The following is a 19,484-nucleotide window of genomic DNA, read 5'->3' as shown; positions in this document are numbered from 1 at the left end:
CTGAAGGCTTAGTTTTAACAATTGTTGTTGTTTTTTTGACATTTTAGGTATATTTTATGTAACATTAATGTTATGACTTGTTACACTGAGGGAATCTCGGTTTTCACTGAGTATAAAGAGAGGATCTATTCTTACCCATTGTTTAAAATCATTATTATGCCTGTATGGTATGTTTGGTATCTTTATTAAATTGATCAATTATAATCATGTTAATTCATGTATTGAAAGGAGTTTGACAGTAGTCAGTGTTTAGTACTGCTGTAAGGTAAACACTGGCAAGTTACAAAATTTCAAAATGGTTAACGGTTGAGAATATTCATTGATAATTTAGAAAAGTAATCAAATGTAATTAGTTACATTACTTTCATATAGTAATTGAAATAGTTACACTACTATTACATTTTGAATAGAGTAACTTGTAATTGTAACGAATTACATTTACAAAGTAATCTTCCCAACACTGGATATTGCACATGCGGACATAGCAATGACGAAGCTGAAATATGTAGCATTTATATTTATTATTATGAATTTTCAATCACTGAGAGGTTTCCTTGCCATTATGACATAGACTTTTAAAAAGTGAATTGCTGCTGGGGACGCAAACCCATGGCTGTGTGCGCAGTGCGGCGGCAGCTGTTCTGCACCAGTTTGCTCACCACCCAGTAGCTAAGGTGGTGAAGGGGCAGCAGAGAATTCACCAGTTAGATATAGGAGATGATTAGGAAGCCAGATCTGATGGGGCCACAGTGGGCACCTGCCTCTCCCACTGGAGCCCAGACTAGCAGTTTATATGTGTTTATACTGTTAATAAAATAAAATAAACTTAATCACAGATAGAGTCTATTTTCCTAAAGACATTTTAATAGCTGATAGTTCTTTTAGTTTTGCTGTACAAGAAGTGTATCATTATTATTGTGGTGCTATTATTGAATTTAATATAAATATTATTGTTATATAGTTACAATATGAATAGCCTAAATAATAAATTAATGATACACTACTGCCACTACTGTCATATTTAGGCATAATATTACAAACATTGTGAGTCTTTGCACGCTTCGCGCTGTGAAAGACTGAACACCTCTGGGACCATTGTAGTTCGAACTATGGTAGTTCAAACCAACGTGGATCAAACTACTGCTTACTGACATATAACAGTCATACTTTAAGCTTAGCTCAATGCTAACCACCATCGCTGTATCCACCCTGGAGCGGCTGCCCTGGATCTGCTTCCACTCTGTGCCAGACCAAGCAAAGTTACTTCAGGAGAGAGTTTCCTTCCAGGCCTCTGTGCTCTGCTTGGGAAGCTGCCTCACCCCACCTGCCCCGCCTGCCTCGCCCCGCTTGCCGGACCTGCCTCACCTGCCCCATCTGCCACACCCGCCCCACCAGCCTCGCCCCACATGCCCTGCCTGCTCTGCCTTCCCCGCCCACTCCACCTGCCCGCCTGTCCTGCCGGCCCCACCCTGCCCACTCCACCTGCCCCGTCTGCTCCGCCCGCTGGCCCCGCTCACTCCACCTGCCATGCTTGCTCCGCCCACCTCGCCCGCTCCGCATGCCCCACCCGCTGCACGACCCCATCTCAGCACAGGCACCTCACATTCCACACTGCTCCATTTCCTAGAACCTCCCTGTTAACTGCACTAACTCGCCTTCTGTGATTGTGATCTGTCGGCGATGCTGGAATGTCCGGCTTCTACCTGAACACCATCTGAAGTGTGTCAGCACTCGTATGTCACAGTGACCAATTAAACATCAGCTATGCAACCCCCCCCCACGTGGGGGTCTGTTGCACTTTCACAGCAATGGGCTGCATTCCCCTTTCCTGTCATTCACTCTGCTGCTCCTCAGAGGCTAAGTTTGTTCTTCCGAAGTTGATGGGTGGAGCCCTGCTCCTCAGAGGTAAACAGGGGCGTCCGGCTGCTCGGAAAGCTTTCACCGACCGCCGCTGAAGAGGAGTGCTGCTGTAAATGGAGCCGGGCCGCACCGGAGAGCCCAGCCGGCGCACAAAAAGCACTTATCCTACGCGGGCGGTTCAGTGGCCCGCCAGAGGATAAAGTCATAATGTTTAATTCGCCACACCTCTCATAAAAATGGGGATTGCAGCATTACGGTGTCACTTTTTGTCTGGAAGTGACCAGCTCTGATAAACAATGAGCCGGATTCCATCACAGTTATTTAAGAGCTGCACAGATAAAGCGGTTTTATAAGCATAATTCGTTCATTACAGGCCTCAGGAAAGACCTCTACAAATTCCCAGGAAGCTTCTTGGAGATATCAGAGGTGTTTACTGAGGCATGTGGGGGGTGTGGCCCCCCCAGCTGCCCCCCCCCCCGTTGCTGCTATAATCAGCCGGTTCCTGAGGCTGTGTCTTTGGGCTCCTGCATTGTGCTGGAAGCGGCCCATGGCTACCAGCCCACTAATGCCTCCTGCTCTGTGCCCTGACCCAGGACAGGAACAGGCTCCCGGGCCCCAGGACAGGTTCCCAGGCCCCAGGACAGGTTCCCGGGCCCCAGGATAGGTTCCCAGGCCCCAGGTATGGTTACCCCCACCCAAAGCTGTGATGAGGCAGCCTGGTTATGGCCTGAAGAGTGGTGACGGGCCACGCCGGGTGACATGGATGTGAGAGCGATATGGAAACTGAGGCGAGTTTGGAGATGCTGTGTGTCCCACCGCATACACACACACACACACACACATTAACATACACGCACACATACAGACACACATGCACTGACACACATAAATACAGACACACATTCACATTTTTTTTTGGTCTCCACAAGGATAACCTCAATTTTATAAAAAATGGTTAGTTTGGAGCAGGATTATACCCATGGAAATCAGTCTCTGCAATGAGGAATATATAAGCTGTGTGTGTGTGTGTGTGTGTGTGTCTCCCCACAAAGACCTGAGAGTGCAATCAAAAAAACTAAAAATGGTTAAGGTTATAGTTATGGTTAAGGTTAGGGCTGGGTAGGGGTTAAGGTCCTCATGTTGGGATTAGAGTTTGCCCCGTATAAATCAATGGAGAGTCCCCACAAAGATATAATTACAAACCTGTGTGTGTGTGTGTATGTCAGCCTGCATTTGGGTGCCTTTTACACCATAACATAAAGCCTCCCCACAACAGGTATGGCTCAGTGGAGGGGGCTGGGGGGGACATGCAGAAGGCCTGACAGAGTACACCTCCCACCCCACCACCCGGACGGGGCTGTAATTCTTCCATTAATATTTAATCTCCGCCGGAGCAGAGTGTGTCTTTCTGTGGATAAGGTGACACCCCCGTGCCATCAAAGATCCCCTCCAGCCTGCGTCACCCAACCCCCCCCCCCGACACCTGTGGCGTGCGCGGAATAGCAGTAAATCACGTGAGCGGGGGCCCGGTGACAGGCAGTGTGGCGGGGTCGCCGTGGAAACCCGAGCGGCCGTCCGGGGGAATTAAAAGCGGCAGGAAGCGGTCCCCATGCGCACCCTGTTTGTCATCAGCGCCCCATTAGTGTCACCTTAAACCCCCCCACCACCACCACCACCCTCCTGTTATCGGGAAATGCCTGCCCTCCCCCCCAGACCGTCACGGGACACCGGCTTCACGCCTTGGGCACCGGGGGCCACATCTGCATATGAAGTGAATGTGTCGAAAATGACCTGTGGCAGGCGGACATCCATCATGTGCACTTTCACCTTCTGATGAAGCTTAATATGCCACCCGGACTCCGTACGCGCCTCTGCCCCGTGACCCGGACTCCGTACGCGCCTCTGCCCCGTGACCCGGACTCCGTACGCGCCTCTGCCCCGTGACCTGTACTCCATACGTGCCTCTGCCCCGTGACCCGGACTCTGTACGCGCCTCCATCGAGGGACCTGTACTCCATACGCGCCTCTGCCCCGTGACCCGAATGCCATACATGCCTCTGCCCTGCCTCCACCGCAGCGACCCAGATGCCATAAGCGTTTCCACATTGATGACACAGGCTCTGTGCACGCCTCTGCCCAGTGAAAAGCAGGCTGTTATGGGACTTGGCTTTGCCATGAAACCACAGATGTCATGTGTTAAACGTATGTTCAGTGTTTGGTCAGCATATGTTTAGTGTTTCATCAGCCTGCATTCAGTGTTTGGGTAGCATGTTTGCCTTGTGTTTGGTCAATATGTGTGCAGTATTTGGTTAGCGTGTGATCAGTTTTCAGCCAGCGTGTGTGCAGTGTTTGGTCAGCATGTGTGCAGTGTTTGGTCAGCATGTGTGCAGTGTTCAGTCAGCGTGTGTTCGGTCAGCGTGTGTGCAGTGTTTGGTCAGCGTGTGCGGTGGCCGGCTTCCCAGTCCCACCGCAGGACAGCCCCAGAACGCTGTCTCCCTTAGCCAGACCGCTTACCGCCATGAATAAACCAAATAGCATTAACAATAACCTGAACTATATGATCGGGGCTCTAATTTAATAAAATTAGTATGAGTGTTTTAAGGTTTGGCCATTTAGCTGAAATCCTAAGCCGGAGAGGCAGTAATTTGGCCGTAAGGAAATTGATTTTGACCATCAGTAGTTTCTCATTTTCAAAGAGCGCTGCAGCTAACTGGCTTCATTGCTGCTAAACACATTAGCCAGTTAGCTTCCCCTTCCTTTCTCAATGATTATGTGTCGCAGTTGAGGGATTAAAATTTTTCACAGATCAGACAATTATCATAATCCTCGGCTGTAGGGTAAATTGAGGCAGCCATTTAGGTGCCATGGTAGTCTTGAGTGGCGTGATTCACTCTCTGCAAGGTATTTTCCTTCTGCATCCATATGAATATTTACATAGTACTTGTGCTCCTATGAAGTTATATTTCATAAATTCCATAATAATTACACATGAACAGAGGGGACCCCATGAGCCTCTGCTGCCTCGCATGAGGCTAACCCTGTTCCTCTCCCCACTGCTCCTCTCTCCCCTAATCTCTGCTCATGTGAGGCTAACCCTGTTCCTCTCCCCCCTGCTCCTCTTTCCCCAGATTTCTGCTTGTGTGAGGCTGACCCTGCTCCTCTCTCTCCTGCTCATCTCCCCACTGCTCCTCTCCCCCCTACTCCTCTCCCCCCTGTTTCTCTCTCCCCTGCTCTTCGGTAAACGGTGACCTGTGTTACTCTGTGTTGCTGACACAGTGGCTCTCATTAAAGACAGACCGACTCAGAAACCTCAGAAGGTTCTAGAGAGATTATGCTTTTTGAGGAACAGAAGCTGGTGACCAGGAGCTGTCTGTCTGCCTACCATGTGTGTGTGTGTGTGAGTGTGTCTGTCTGCTGCTGCAGAGCCCCACAGCCGCCTGTCTGACCAGGCAACCTGCCCGTGGTTCCAGCAGCCTGGAGATGGATTCAGCAGTTAAATGGAAACACAAGGTGCAACTTGACACCAGTATAGGTAAGCCACTTACCTACACACTGTGTGTGTGTGTGTGTGTGTGTGTGTGTGTGTGTGTGTGTGTGTGTGTGTGTGTGTTTGTTGTGGTTTTCAGGGTGGGGTTTGCTTTGGAGGGGAACATGCAGTCCTGAGTGAGCAGAGATGTGATGACCCCCCCCCACCTCAGGGGCTCCTGTGGCGAATGGGATTCCAGTATAACCAGCCAGTAAAAAGCATTTACCGTAGACTGAGCCACATGCCTCCCTCTTACCGCCGAGTAACAAATCAGAAGAGATGGTGGCTGGTGGCAGCACACACTGTGTACAAACACAGCAAACACAGATACTACACACACCCACTGCATACTCATTGCACACACGCTGCACACACTCGCACTGCATACACACTGCACAGACACACTTCACACACTCTGCACGCACACACATATAGTGCGCACACACTGAGCATACAGTTCTATACAGTGCTACATGTTTATTTTGGTATGTGTACATTTTTTATTTACTATGTGTGGACAGCATCTGAACAGCATATGAAAGGTGTGTGAACAGCGTGTGGATCTCTCATGACACCTGTCATTTATGACCCGAGTAGCTGCTTTCTGACATCCTGCTCAGAGAGCGGCACAGAAGTCCCACACAGGAGACAGGCGAAGGGGCCGGCTGATGGATGGCTCTCCTGGGGAGGTGCCCTGGAGACATATGCACATGCCGCTTAAAGTAAACTGATGACATAAGATACATGGAAATTGGCATGATTCATTTTTATAGCATTCAGCCCGAACACAGGAGAGAGTTAGAGAGGGGTTAGAGATGCACTACAGAGAGACAGGGGGGTTAGGGACATGACAGAGAGGGGGGGTTAGGGATGGGAGGCTGAGAGACAGGGGCTAGATATGTGACACTGTGAAACAGGGGGGGTTAGGGACAAAAGACTGAGACAAGGGGTTGGGGACACGACACTGAGAGACTGGGGGGTTAGAGACAGGAAACTGAAGGACCGGGGGGTTAGAGACAGGAAACTGAAGGACCGGGGGGTTAGAGACAAAAGTCTGTGAGAGAGGGGGGTTAGGGACACGACACAGAGACTGGGGGGGTTAGGGATATGGCCCCCGCGCCTCCCGGCATGGAAACAGCCCCCCACACCTGCCATGATGCTTTGCAGCTGACTGCCTTTCTAGACCAGCTGAGTAGTTCTGCTGTGATGACAGGTGGGGGCGCTGTGTTTGTGCCTGGGGGGGCTTCCCACTGCAGCCCAGGCATGACGCCTGATAAACATGGAGCACAGTTTTTGGGTGCCACCAATCTGGGCCAGCAAAGAAAGGGTTAGTCAGCATGGCTGGAGTTAATCTGCGCCTGCTTTTGATCTGGTGGGGGGGGACACTTGTCAGTAGTGAGCGATGCTAGTTGCCCAGACGTGGGGGGGGGGGCAGCAGTTGTTTCTGCTCTCTCGAATCAGTCTAATGTCATCAATATGGGGGGGTAGGGAGTAAGCCAGAGCAGCAGCCATGACGGCCTCACGGTGCCCCCCCCCCCCCCCCCCCCCCCCAAAGCCGTCAGGCAGCAAGGAGAAACGCGACGATAAAAACGGTGGCTCATCCTCATGCAGCAGCCAGCCTGACCTAAACGGACAGACTTACCTAAGCCAGGCCCCAGGGTGCGAGGGCGGGGGGGTGAATCCTTTTGGGGGGCCCCGTTCCCTTCCTTTAATTCCCCCCCACCTCAGCCCACTCTGGCAACAGAAGAAAGGGGGTTTTGAGAGCTCCAGGGTCCGGGGGGGCTGCCAAGCGGGCCCAGTGCCATCCAAGTAATTCTCCAGTGCCCCCCCCCCCCCCATCCATCACACCCCTGGCCCGTCCATCACCCCCCCCCCCCAGCAGCCAGCAGTCCCACCTCACAGCAGAGAAGTTTGGAACCAATTTCAAATACAAAGATGAAACAAGTTCTTGTTGCCCCCCCCCCCCCCCCCCCCGACATGAAAGGGGGCTTTGAGACGGGACTTCCCATTTTGTGTGGGGTGCAGAGCCAAAGCGCCGCAACTAGGGGGAAGTGACATCATGGGCAGCGGTTTGGCGCGTGTCACTGACTGCGCTCTAATGGGGGGGGGGCAGACTGTCCCCAGGAGCCGCAGCAGAGGTTGGGACCGGACGGGCTGCTGGGGGAATTCTGATCTGCCTCAAAGCAGGGGGGGCAGCAGTTTTCCCTGCCAGCCCCCCCCTCTTTGCCGCTGGAAGAAACAGTAGTAAAGTCCTGCTCTGAGTTTGCTTTGCCAGATTGGAGTACTTATGCAGGCCAAGCAGTGTTTGATCACGTCCTGTCAAGCAGTGTCATGGGATCGGGGGGGGGGGGGGGGGGGGGGTCCACATGCGCAACTAGTCACGCGCACACAGCCAGTCACGCACAGGCACACACACGCACGATGCCAGTCACGCATACACACACATATGCAGTTTATCATGCACGCATGGAGCCAGACAGGCATGCACACACATGCCCAGCCAGTCATGCACACACATGTAGGCAAACGCTCATGCACACAGCCAGACATGCACACGCATACACATGCAGGTAATCGCACGCGCTGCAGGCAAACGCTCACGCACGCAGCCAGACATGCACATGCATACACATGCAGGTAAATGCATATGCACACACATGTAGCTAGTCATGCACACACACATGCACACTCACATGCAGGTAAATGTGCATGCATGCACACATGCCGCCATTCATGCACATGCACACGCAGGCAAACACATACATGCTCACACACACATGCAGCCAATTACGCACACACATGCAGGTAAATGCACAGGCACACACACAAGGGTAAACACACAGGGACACACACACACACACCACACACACACACAGGTAAATGTACACAAACACATTTAGACACACACACACACACAGATTTCCATTTTAATTCTTAAAAGAGCCCTCTAGTGCCCTCTGCTGTTCTGAATGTGAGGTGAAATCCCTGTCAGTGTTCACGTCACTCCGACTCCCCCCCCCTACTGGCCCCTCCTCCTGTGCAGGCCAGTTTGACAAAACTGAGCTGCAGTACGACCTTGGCCATCCTAGCAGACCTGGCAGGTAACAGGCCACCATCTCAGTACAGCCTAGGTGCTGCTCTGCCCCCCCCCCCCCTGCATGGCATGAACTGGAGTGGAAGGCAGTAGTGCCTGGGATAGAGAGAGGGAGAGAGGAGAGGGAGGGAGGGAGAGAGAGGAGAGGGAGAGAGAGAGAGGGGAGTATCCCCCAGGCACGAGGCCGTGAGCATTAGCCCCAGCCGTGCCTCTAAGGTCTGTTGGTGAGACAACTTTACTCTGTGAGTCTGATTCTACAGCGACAGTGCCTTTGTGGGGTGGAGGGAGGGGGGGGGGGGGGGGCAGAGCAGCACCTAGGCTGTACTGTACTAGGCTGTACTGAGAAGAGACTGTTTCTATTAGCTGCTCTATTTGGGTCAAGGTCCAGATGTGAGGCAGATAGACTCGGCTTGAGCATGACGCAGAGCCCATGTTGGTCAAACTGGAAGAGCGCTGTCACACTGATGGCCACCGGCACTGGTCACCTTGTGATGGAATGCAAGCTATGAGGATGGACAGCAAACCACCTTCTGACAGCTGGAGAGGGCTTCTGATGATGGCCCCAGACCCACCATCAATGTGCTCAATGGTCATCTAATCCCAGGCAGATCTGGGTCATATGACAGGAAGTGAACAAGCATTAAATGGAGGGAGTGACAATACAGTGCAACAGAAGGAAATTAAGTGGCTGGGATGTCATGGGTGCCAGAGTTTCTGACTGCAGAGTCTGTAGTGCACCCCCTAGTGGTTCACATGGAAACGTGCTCACCCTGACCCAGCAGGATGTGACATTTCTGCACCAGTGCCCCAAGGTGTGATGATCCACCGAGCTGAGGGCATCTGAATGCCCGAGACTGTGCCTCCCCAGTGTATGACCCCCAGTGAGGGGACCATGCAGGTGAAGAGGATGGCATGCCACCAGGGTATTGGTAAGGGGGGGGGGGGGGTCCCAGAGGCCGGACCGAGTGAGTGCCTGTTCAACAGAACTTTCATGATGCTAAACATCAGTCATGACATATCAAGGTGGTGAGCAGAAAACTACAGCAAAGATTTATAGCCCTCCCCTAGTCCCCCCTCCTGCTCTGAGCCAAAGGCCCCCTCACCTCCTGCTCTCCTATGCTTAACCCCCCCTATATGTGTACTCTTAAAAACACGTTGTGGCTACTGCTTTTCCAGCCTGCATCTCTGCGTCTGTCCTGCTCCTGTCCTTAGCGTCTCTGCGTCTGTCCCGCTCCTGTCCTTCGCGTCTCTGCGTCTGTCCCGCTCCTGTCCTTAGCGTCTCTGCGTCTGTCCCGCTCCTGTCCTTCGCGTCTCTGCGTCTGTCCCGCTCCTGTCCTTCGCGTCTCTGAGTCTGTCCCGCTCCTGTCCTTCGCGTCTCTGCGTCTGTCCCGCTCCTGTCCTTCGCGTCTCTGCGTCTGTCCCGCTCCTGTCCTTCGCGTCTCTGCGTCTGTCCCGCTCCTGTCCTTCGCGTCTCTGCGTCTGTCCCGCTCCTGTCCTTCGCGTCTCTGCGTCTGTCCCGCTCCTGTCCTTAGCGTCTCTGCGTCTGTCCCGCTCCTATCCTTCACATCTCTGCGTCTGTCCCGCTCCTGTCCTTCGCGTCTCTGCGTCTGTCCCGCTCCTGTCCTTCGCGTCTCTGCGTCTGTCCCGCTCCTGTCCTTCGCGTCTCTGCGTCTGTCCCGCTCCTGTCCTTAGTGTCTCTGTCTGTCCCGCTCCTGTCCTTAGTGTCTCTGCATCTGTCCCGCTCCTGTCCTTCGCGTCTCTGCGTCTGTCCCGCTCCTGTCCTTAGTGTCTCTGCGTCTGTCCCGCTCCTGTCCTTAGTGTCTCTGTGTCTGTCCCGCTCCTGTCCTTCGCGTCTCTGTGTCTGTCCTGCTCCTGTCCATCGCTTCTCATCCATTTTGCTCCTTTCCTGTCCACGTGCATCCCACTCCTGCCCTTAACATCACCACATCCACCCCTCTCCTGCCCTGCGCGCCTCCACGTCTGTCCCACTCCTGTACATTGTGTCTCCACATCTATCCTGCTCCTTAGCATCACCACATCCGTCTTACTCTTTCTGTACCCTTATCATCCTTGTAAATGTGACGGTCCATTAATGGTTCTGCTCCGCCTCCCATGCCGCTTCACCTCACATCGCCCCCATCTGGCTAACAGCTAATTGCATCAGTGCATTAGCACTGCCTGTGATCTTGGTCATGCTTTCATCTAAGACTGTAAACATGACTTAATTGCATCCTTTTAAAGAAGTTTATTAATTATAACACAATCAAATAGAGAAGGCATCAGCCAAACCGATGTGAAAGTCACATGAAAACCGTGCATTCCCCACCACCCAGCTCTGAGCCTGTCAACAGGCTGTGTTTATGCAGGTCCAGGGTCAGCTACACTCCTTTAACATTCTTTCACACTCTCAGAGGTATCTCTCTAATAAAGTTTGAGCTTGTTTGGGGGGGGGGGGTGCCCTGTGGCTTTTGTCATTGGAGGCAGCCCCCACCCAGCCCGTTCCAATGCCTGCCCCGTTTGTTCATGTCTGCTGTAAGCTGTCAACCATGGAAGAGTTTCTTAGCTGCTTCATTTTGGGGGTAGAGCCTTACAGAAGGCATGCAGTTTATGTTTTATCGGCTTGGGGAAAAAACAAAACAGCCGGAATTTCAAACAACCTACGCTGGCAGCTGTTTCAATCAAATAAAAGGCATGGCGTCACCGTCATTCTGCCCCTGTGGGGCCAACGTCTGACTTCGCTTATGTATATTTCACCCCCCCATGAGAATTCCTCCATGCACCAGCAGGGGTGCTGTTTGCACCGATGGGGTATTTTTGGTGTTTTGTTTTCATTAAGACAAAAAACGCTGACATAAAAAGACAAACATGCAAAAATAAAGAGCAGTATCTTTGTCATAGTGCGATTCAGCCTACTGCAGAATCTGTTGCTCTGTATTCTGTTTATAATTTCGATTTCCGGCACTGTTTTCTGTAACCAATTATTATTTTTGAGTCTTGCTTTGATATGTCCAGGACGACTCGTGCTTTGCATGCACCATCAGTATCGATAAGATGTGTAAAATGGGTCAGCTGTGCTCCTAGTTTGTAATCGGGGTGGCTGCTGTGTACTCCCCAGTCCCCTTTAATACAAATACTGCCATGAGCTGCATATGACGATTGAGTCCATCACTATCATTAATAATCATAACATAAAAAACGATCGCGGATTTGAGTCACGCATGCGCCTCAGGAGTGTGACGTACCCGAACCTTGCGCAATATCCGGCTTATAGCCCGTCTATAGCCCATATTCAATATGGCGTCGGCCACTGAGGTTGGTCAATATTCTCCGGATATATAAAGTTTTCAGTTTTGCGAATGTTCTGTTGTATCGTTATAATGTAGACGGTAGGCGCGAAGTATCTTAAATGACACTGATAAACGAGTCGAGGCGGTCTTGTAAGCCAACATTCATCTGGTTATGAGGCCGAGGCCGCTTTGTTTGTAGCCGTCTGCTAGCTGTTAGCGACTGACTAATGACTACACTTGCGCGGTTTGTTAGTTCATAGCTTATCCTCCCCCTCCGTGATTTATTCTTTTCACAATGTCTACATCTCCTTATTCAGGGTGCTGGGTTGTCGGTTGACGAAGAATCACCAGTTTCACAGAAAAGAGAGGAGAGGCTGAGGAAGTTCCGCGAGCTTCACTTCAAAAGGGTGAGTGTGCTCGTGCTGGCCCTGGCTGGGTCCGGCCCGGTTAGTGTCCTGGGCCTCGCGGGGGGACATTTCAGAGACAGTCACGGCGTTTCCTGACAGCTATATGACCACTGTCCGTTTCAGGTGAATTAATTAAATCGTGTTAGTAAGCATTGTGAAACCCGCCCCTCGTTACTTGTTGCCTGAATGTACGTTGTTTCGCATGCCAGGGGTAGCCAGTATTATCCACAAAAGGGCCAGTGTGTGTGCAGGTTTTTGGGATAACCTTTATGGCAGGTGTGAGGACTCTTTAAACCAGGGGTCTCCAACTCCGGTCCTGGAGAGCTACTATCCCGTAGGTTTTCTATCCTACTTGGCTTCTGATGAGCCACACCTGCTCCTGGTATTTACCTGAGAATATGTGTGGCTCATCAGAAGCCAGGTAGGATTGAAAACCAACTGGATAGTAGCAGGACCTGAGTTGGAGACCCCTGCTTTAAACGATCAGTCCTCTCACTACTAATCCAATTAGGGAGCTGCAGTGAAAATCTGCATCCACAATGACTCTTTCTGAGTAAGATTGGCCCCTGCTGTTTGTAGATGGTATGATAGTACAGCACGCTTTACTTCACTTGATGCATACCCTAGAATGAAGCTCGCAAGCTGAACCACCAGGAGGTGGTGGAGGAGGACAAGCGCATGAAACTCCCAGCTAACTGGGAGGCCAAGAAAGCCAGACTGGAGTGGGAGCTGCAGGTGGATGAGAAGAAGAAGGTACTGACCATGAGCGTGGCATGACTGAGCCTGATGTGGCACCCGAAAGAGGGCTCTCTGCCAGCAGTCCATTTCAGGCCACCTTCGCAGGCATGTCAGCAAATCAGTTAGGGCAGTGACGGCATGCATGAGAAGACCGTAGCTTCCTGCTGCACAGGTCAAATTCCGTTCCATGTTGTATTGATGCTTCTGTTGCATATGTATGAGTTCAGCTACATCTTCTGACTGAGAGGGACCGACACATTAGTGCAGCTTGAGGTCAGAGCTCTGTAAGCTCTGCCATCTATCCGAAGCCTTGTAGGCGAGCCAGACAATATGCTCACTCTGCTGGCCACGCTGACTGGCTCCAGTGAGCTGAGGTGCCGGCTGTTCTTGGTGTGTGTGTCTGTCTCTGTTCACACACGTCTGTAAGCCGCCTCCCTCCATGTCTCCATCAGGATTGCGTGGCCCGTGGTGAAGACTATGACAGGGTGAAGTTGCTGGAGATCAGCGCGGAGGACGCAGAGCGATGGGAGCGGAAGAAGAAGAGGAGGAACCCGGACCCTGGCTTCTCGGGTGAGGCGGGTTGCCCGTTGGCGGATTCGCCCGGACCCTGGCTTCTCTGGTGAGGCGGGTCGGCCGTTGGCGGATTCGCCCGGACCCTGGCTTCTCTGGTGAGGCGGGTCGGCCGTTGGCGGATTCGCCCGGACCCTGGCTTCTCGGGTGAGGCGGGTCGGCCGTTGGCGGATTCGCCCGGACCCTGGCTTCTCGGGTGAGGCGGGTCATTAGCGGAGCAGGATGGGCTGTTCTCCCTGTGTACGACACTGGCAGCTTGACATCTCTCTCCACTGAAGCACAGGCTGAGAGATCATCTTTAAGTGATTGTACTTTAATGCTTCACAGAGGAGCTGTGATGAGTATGGCAACCATCCGCTGCATCAAAGCTGCATTGGTGGGGTGGAGGGCCAGAGGGGGGATACTGGGCCACAGGGGTGTTTGAGTCGTGTCACTTGTAAGTGCTGCCCATTGATAGTGCCTTGGTCCCCCAGGCTATGCGGAGGCCCAGTTACGGCAGTACCAGCGGCTCACCAGGCAGATTCAGCCCGACATGGAGAACTACGCGCGTCAGCGGGAGGAGTGGTGAGTGTGCACTGCCCGTCCCTGCAGCCGTAGGGGAAATGTCAGTGTTTGGGGGTCAGAGCCGTGCTGCTGGACGTGACCAGCGCCTCTGTGCACTTGTCTACTTCCTGCTTTATGTTTGTAATCAGTGCGTAATGCTGTCACTTCCTGTTCCAGTGGGGAGGATTTCCACCCCACCTCCAACAGCCTGATTCATGGGACCCACGTTCCCACCAAGGAGGGCATCGACCGCATGGTGGAGGATGTAGAGAAACAGTGAGTTTCCCTGTGTTCTGGTTTTTCTGAGATGCGAGGGGGGCAGTGTGATTGCTCCAAGGACCGTCTGACCCTGCTTTTTAAAAGGACTTTGGATAAAGTAGATAAAATGTGAATGAGTGGGGTCCAGCGCCCTGTGCAGGTGGGTGACTCTTTCTCCCTTAATCACAGTCAATTAACTGAAAATCTGTGTTCCTTATAGTCACTATTACATCTAGTCATTTTACTGGGCCTAATTCTATGTCTGCCCGATGCTTAATAGGTGGTGGTTGTGTTATGCGGTGTTCCAGGATGCTGGTGGCAGCTGTAACACCCCTGACCCCTCTACCTCCTCCTCCTGACCCCCCCGCCCCCCAAATAGGATTGCAAAAAGGTCGAAGTACAGCCGGCGCCGGGCCTATAACGACGATGCGGATATCGACTACATCAACGAGAGGAATGCCAAGTTCAACAAGAAGGCGGAGCGCTTCTACGGGAAGTACACGGCTGAGATAAAGCAGAACTTGGAGCGCGGCACAGCTGTCTGATGCCCCCAATCCCCAGTCTGCTCTGTGTTCCTGCCTCGCTGCCTTTCTGCTCGTGCCCCCAGACCTCCGAACGGGAACTTTTAAAAATGCTTTCTGTCCTTTTGTTTGTGCGAAAGAGAGGATCTCGGATGCAATAGCATTCCTGTGGTTCTGTTGCTTAATAAAATGTTGGAATGTTCTCCTGGTGCCTCACTGCAGTTGTGTGTGTGTGTGTGTGTGTGTGTGTGTGTGTGTTAGCCTTTGCGTGTGATCTTGTGGCGGCTGGTATGTGTGAGGGCATCACCACGTCACAGCGGGTCCAAGTGGGCAGGGCCGCTGCTTGGCATCTCCCCCATCTGTCGAGTTGTCAGTCCCTGGCCAGGATGGTGGCTATGTGAAGGCTTGTGACTCAAGAAACGGTCAAAGGCTGCAGTGCCGATTCCCATGCTCCAGCCAGCCATGGGCACGTCACTGCGCCCCCTAGTGGATCGACGTGGCGGTGCCTTGAGGTCCTGCACTGATAAGCAGCATGTAATTTTCATAACGCGAGTCAGATGTCCTTGTGTAAGGTTTCCATCAGTATGAATTGGAGTTATGAATCATCCTCAAAGCGTATAATAATGGAAGCCTTTCCAAAGCCATTTCAGACTCACAAGTTGTTTACGGTTTACTTGCTTCAGTCCCGGCGATGCAGGATGCAAATGCAGTCTTTTGATACCCAAATCTGGTTGTATTTGTTGGGGGAGGGATGGGCTGTCCCTGTGCTAGTGAGGGCTTTAGCTTGGGTAGCCATACCCTGTACAGAGCTCTGCCACGTCTGGCGGTTGGGTAGGGGCTCTGTCATGTGGCTACGCTGTCCAAGAGTGTGTGTGTGTCCCATTGGCTGGCAGGGACTTGCCCTTTTGGGAAGGGGGGGACCTCTGCCGAAACAGTCTTTGAACAAAAATACGCGTCATGTGACAGCGGCACAGCCATCGGGATATTCGTGGCATCTGGATGCAGAGTTTACCATGTGAAGCTTGTCAGAGAGCAACTGGCACTTTTTCCCCAAGGAGAACTGAAGGCGTTCTGTGTGGCAGCCACACAATGCGCTCCTTTGTGTGAGCCTGTAAACAAGAGGCTCTCTTTTTATTTTTAAAGATGTGTTAAGATGCGTTAGTGGCTTTGCAGGAATGTTCCGAATTTCAGGGTAGAGTTCGCCTCCGGCGAACGACAAAGATGATTATCTCACATGCCACGGAAACAAACGGGCGGGGGTGCGTGTGAGTGCGTGGCCCTCTCTGGACTAGCTGGGTGTCGGAGAGCTGTTACTGCTGGCAACTGGGACGGCAGTCTAGTGCCCACTCTCAGGCTTGGGCTTTGTGGGTGTGGACACCACCTGCATGCGAGAGCACAGTGATTCTGTTGCGCCCCCCCCCCCCCATCTACGGTTAGTTCACATGGCCAAAGAAGCAGGGAAAATTATCTTGCTACTCTGTGAACTCCCAAGTCTTGCTCGCTGCTGGCCGAGTTTTCAGCTCTTTTTTTAATATGATGGTGACAGTGCGCCCCCAGCTGGTGGCTTATTCTATTACATCTTTCATTACCCTTGTTTTTTTCCCCATGAAAGATGTTCTGGTCTGTGGATCTCACTGCAGCACGTCAGAGCCGAGGCTGTGTGTGTGAGATGGCAGTAAGCTGCATGATTATGTGGCTGTACAGACACTCTCCTACTGTCCCAGTGTGCTGACCTGTAAACCACATGACTGTGTTGAGGCGTTTGGTGAGGGGAGCCTGCGACACACCGTGCTGGAGTGTCTCCACCATCAGGTAACTTGGGTAACACGTCTGCTCAGATCAGCTGCTATGAGGCATGCTGGGATTGGGCTCTGCTTGGGTAGGGTGTACATTACTAGCAGTGTGTAAGTGGGAATGAGATACCAGGCCTGTTTCGGTCTTAAGAAGGAGGCAGAGTATTGGATGAGTCTTTATTTAAACTGCAAAAACCAAATATATACACAGCAGAACAGCAATGATAAGCTTATAAAAAAACATCCCACCTGCACGAATTCCTCATCTTCCTCCAACTATTTGATTTTATATCTGAAAGAAAACATCTAACATTTTAATCGGACAGACTGTCCAGGACATCACAATGTCACTGCACCTGGCTACAGCGCTACTGTGTTTTTGAAGGTGGGATTTTGTCACTCAGGAGAGGGAACGACACTCTTTCATGGGCACCCATCGGCCGTAAGGGCTGTGGCCAGCTGCCGGCTCCTCCCTTCTGGCCGCGCTCTCCAGACCAGCGGGGGGCCTGGATGTGGGGCGTTTGGCCACATTATTCTGCAGTGAAAGATGAGGACTAGGAGTTAGACGACAGGGGGAGTACGTGCGAGGAGCCTGGTGGTACGCCGTGGGGTCAGGGTCACGTGTGAGCAGCCTGGAGGTGGGGCCCTCATCAGCTGCCTCCGTTTGCGAAGGGAGAGGCTGACGTAGACTGGAGACATCCAGCGACCCCTCGGCTGCAGGAGGCACCATCGCACGCGCACACACGCACAACCACCTCTATGAGAGAGAGGATTCTTCCTGAGGTCCTAATGAGGGACTCTATGGCTACGTTCACACTACAGGACAAATGTGGCCCAAATACGATTTTTTGCTCATATGTGACTCGGATCGCATTTTTTTTCCATCAATGTGAACAGCACAAGTCACGTGGAATCTGATTTTTCTCAATTCCGGTTTGGGCCACTTCAGTATGTGGTCATAAATCGGATACAGGTCTGACTTTTTCGCAAAGCGACCTCAGTCTGAACGGTGAAATCGGAATTCATGCGACTTTTACGTCACTCTCGATCGACGTTCGTCAATTCTGCGCAGGCGGAAGTCACCATATGTCCCCGTCAGAGTGCCACACATGGAGGAGAGCACAGAAGTTGGCCAGTGGAGGGACAGTGAGGTGCTGGATTTAATAAGTATTTGGGAAGATAAATCTGTTCAGGCAAAACTGGAAGGTTCATATCATAACCGAGCAGTTTTCGAATCAGTAAAGTGACGTCTTTGTTTTTGCACATGCGCGTCATTGTGTCTTTGTTGTTTTGTGCGCACACGGGCCACTTCAGTATAGTGAACCGTTCACATTGAAATCTGATATTGCCCACATTAAATGTGAATTGGCAAACAAAAAATCCGATCTGAGCAGGAAATCAGAATTTAGCATTAAGCCCTGCAGTGTGAACATAGCCTATGTGCATAAGCACATCAAACGCACCTACCCCCCCCCACCCCCACAGGGCCCATGATGTCACCTCATCCTCCTTCAAGGCTCCCTGAGGTGACATTCAGTCATATGATCAATAAAACAGAAACCGAGTACATGAAGCTACACAGTAGGCACAGAGGGGCGGAGTGTCATTAAAACGCAGGCAGACCTGCCTCACCATGGTTCATGGCACCACAGAAATGCGCTTCAGTGAACAAGCGCACAGCACAAGGAGAGGCAGGTGTGCCAAGGCCCAGGGGCTCTGGCTGCAGGAATAGACACACCTCGCTGGGGCTCCCTGCGGCCTCCAGTTTCAGGTACTACTCTGGCCCCAGCAGGGGCTGTACGCTGGCAGCCAGCTGCAGGGTCGACACCCCCAGGGCCTTGGTGGTGATGGTCTGGGCGATATGCAGCAGCTCCTGCTTCTCAGCCGGGAGACGGGTGGCCTCACCTTCTAGGCTCAGGTTGGTGCCAATGGGCGACCTGGACCGGTTTCTCCTGTAAGGGCGAGGGGCTGTGTCGGTAGGAGTGCGAGGGGCCCCAGGTGGCTTCTTCAGCACCACCTTGAGGCAGACATTGAGCATTGCAGGTGCTGCCTGCTCACATTTCTCACCTGCAGAATCCATGCTCACTTTATTTGTGGAGAGCACGTTAAGTCACGTTAAAGCCCTTTGAGCCACAACTCAAGTAACTTAAATTGGCTGATTGGAACAGGCCAAGGTTTATTATACATGTTTTTTTAATCTTAAATAATAAAGTATTGGGATATATTGTGTGGGGAACTTACAGCTGCTTGCTAAATATATCCCACTACTGTGGAATATTTGCCAGAAGAATGTTAAATGACGAACAGTTCACGTCAACTTCAGCCATTTTCGGGTCCGTACTCCCCCTACCGGCCAGCCGTGTAACTAGGGGCACCCGTTTCTCGAAAGTTCCGGAGAGTTCGCTCCCGTTACCAGGACAACGCGACTAGCCCATCGGCAGCCGGCGAAGTCAATACGTCGAGAAGCTGTTTAGCTGCTTAAAATCGAAAACGTCACTATTCGGATGGTTTCGGTTTACGCAAATGTATACACGACTGCCTACGTTACACTTCGTTTACAAAACTGTCAAAGTTACACGTTCGGAAATGTAAATTCGGATGTCCATCTACATGAATCAACATAAAAATATTGTCACATATGAAACTACAACTTATGCTTGCAAGCAGATCCCCTCGGTCTTCATAATCATCTCTGAAGAATTCGAAATGGACCAGTAAAACCAGTAATATTAGCCAAGGCAACAAACTCAAGTACAGACTAGACAGACGGATTGGCAGTCCGGGTCGTTTCTCTGCCTGGTGCTCTGATTGGCTGTCCGGGTCGTTCTCTGCCTGGTGCTCTGATTGGCTGTCCGGGTCGTTCTCTGCCTGGTGCTCTGATTGGCTG

The 19,484-nt window shown here is 51.9% G+C and overlaps 1 protein-coding gene and 1 long non-coding RNA gene across 3 annotated transcripts; one reads left to right on the top strand and one right to left on the bottom strand.

The window, feature by feature from the left end:
* Positions 1-11,699: 11,699 nt before the first annotated feature.
* On the top strand, positions 11,700-15,006 carry syf2 (SYF2 pre-mRNA-splicing factor). The gene is made up of 7 exons (XM_023842454.2): positions 11,700-11,792; positions 12,085-12,174; positions 12,802-12,927; positions 13,365-13,482; positions 13,956-14,046; positions 14,203-14,301; positions 14,663-15,006. Exons 1-7 carry the CDS (start codon positions 11,775-11,777, stop codon positions 14,826-14,828), a joined length of 708 nt encoding a protein of 235 aa, XP_023698222.1. The 5' UTR covers positions 11,700-11,774; the 3' UTR covers positions 14,829-15,006.
* A 1,754-nt stretch (positions 15,007-16,760) lies between these two features.
* On the bottom strand, positions 16,761-19,457 carry LOC111859645 (uncharacterized). 2 transcript variants are annotated; one of them, XR_011982600.1, is made up of 2 exons: positions 18,665-19,457; positions 16,761-18,549 (listed from the first exon to the last, which is right to left on the bottom strand). It is a non-coding gene; the product is annotated as an uncharacterized lncRNA (long non-coding RNA). The 2 variants fall into 2 exon arrangements; XR_011982601.1 differs by having other exon boundaries at positions 18,839-19,457.
* Between the last annotated feature and the right edge of the window lie 27 nt (positions 19,458-19,484).

Source organism: Paramormyrops kingsleyae, chromosome 14 (genome assembly GCF_048594095.1).
Source record: "Paramormyrops kingsleyae isolate MSU_618 chromosome 14, PKINGS_0.4, whole genome shotgun sequence".
Classification (NCBI taxonomy): domain Eukaryota; kingdom Metazoa; phylum Chordata; class Actinopteri; order Osteoglossiformes; family Mormyridae; genus Paramormyrops; species Paramormyrops kingsleyae.
This window is presented reverse-complemented; position numbering and strand designations above follow the sequence as displayed.

What these genes read in the sequence shown, in the direction of transcription:
- syf2 (XM_023842454.2), top strand. An exon ending in GCGAGCTTCACTTCAAAAGG is followed by an intron (nt 12,175 to 12,801) that starts GTGAGTGTGCTC and finishes TGCATACCCTAG; the next exon opens with AATGAAGCTCGCAAGCTGAA. An exon ending in CCCGGACCCTGGCTTCTCGG is followed by an intron (nt 13,483 to 13,955) that starts GTGAGGCGGGTT and finishes TTGGTCCCCCAG; the next exon opens with GCTATGCGGAGGCCCAGTTA.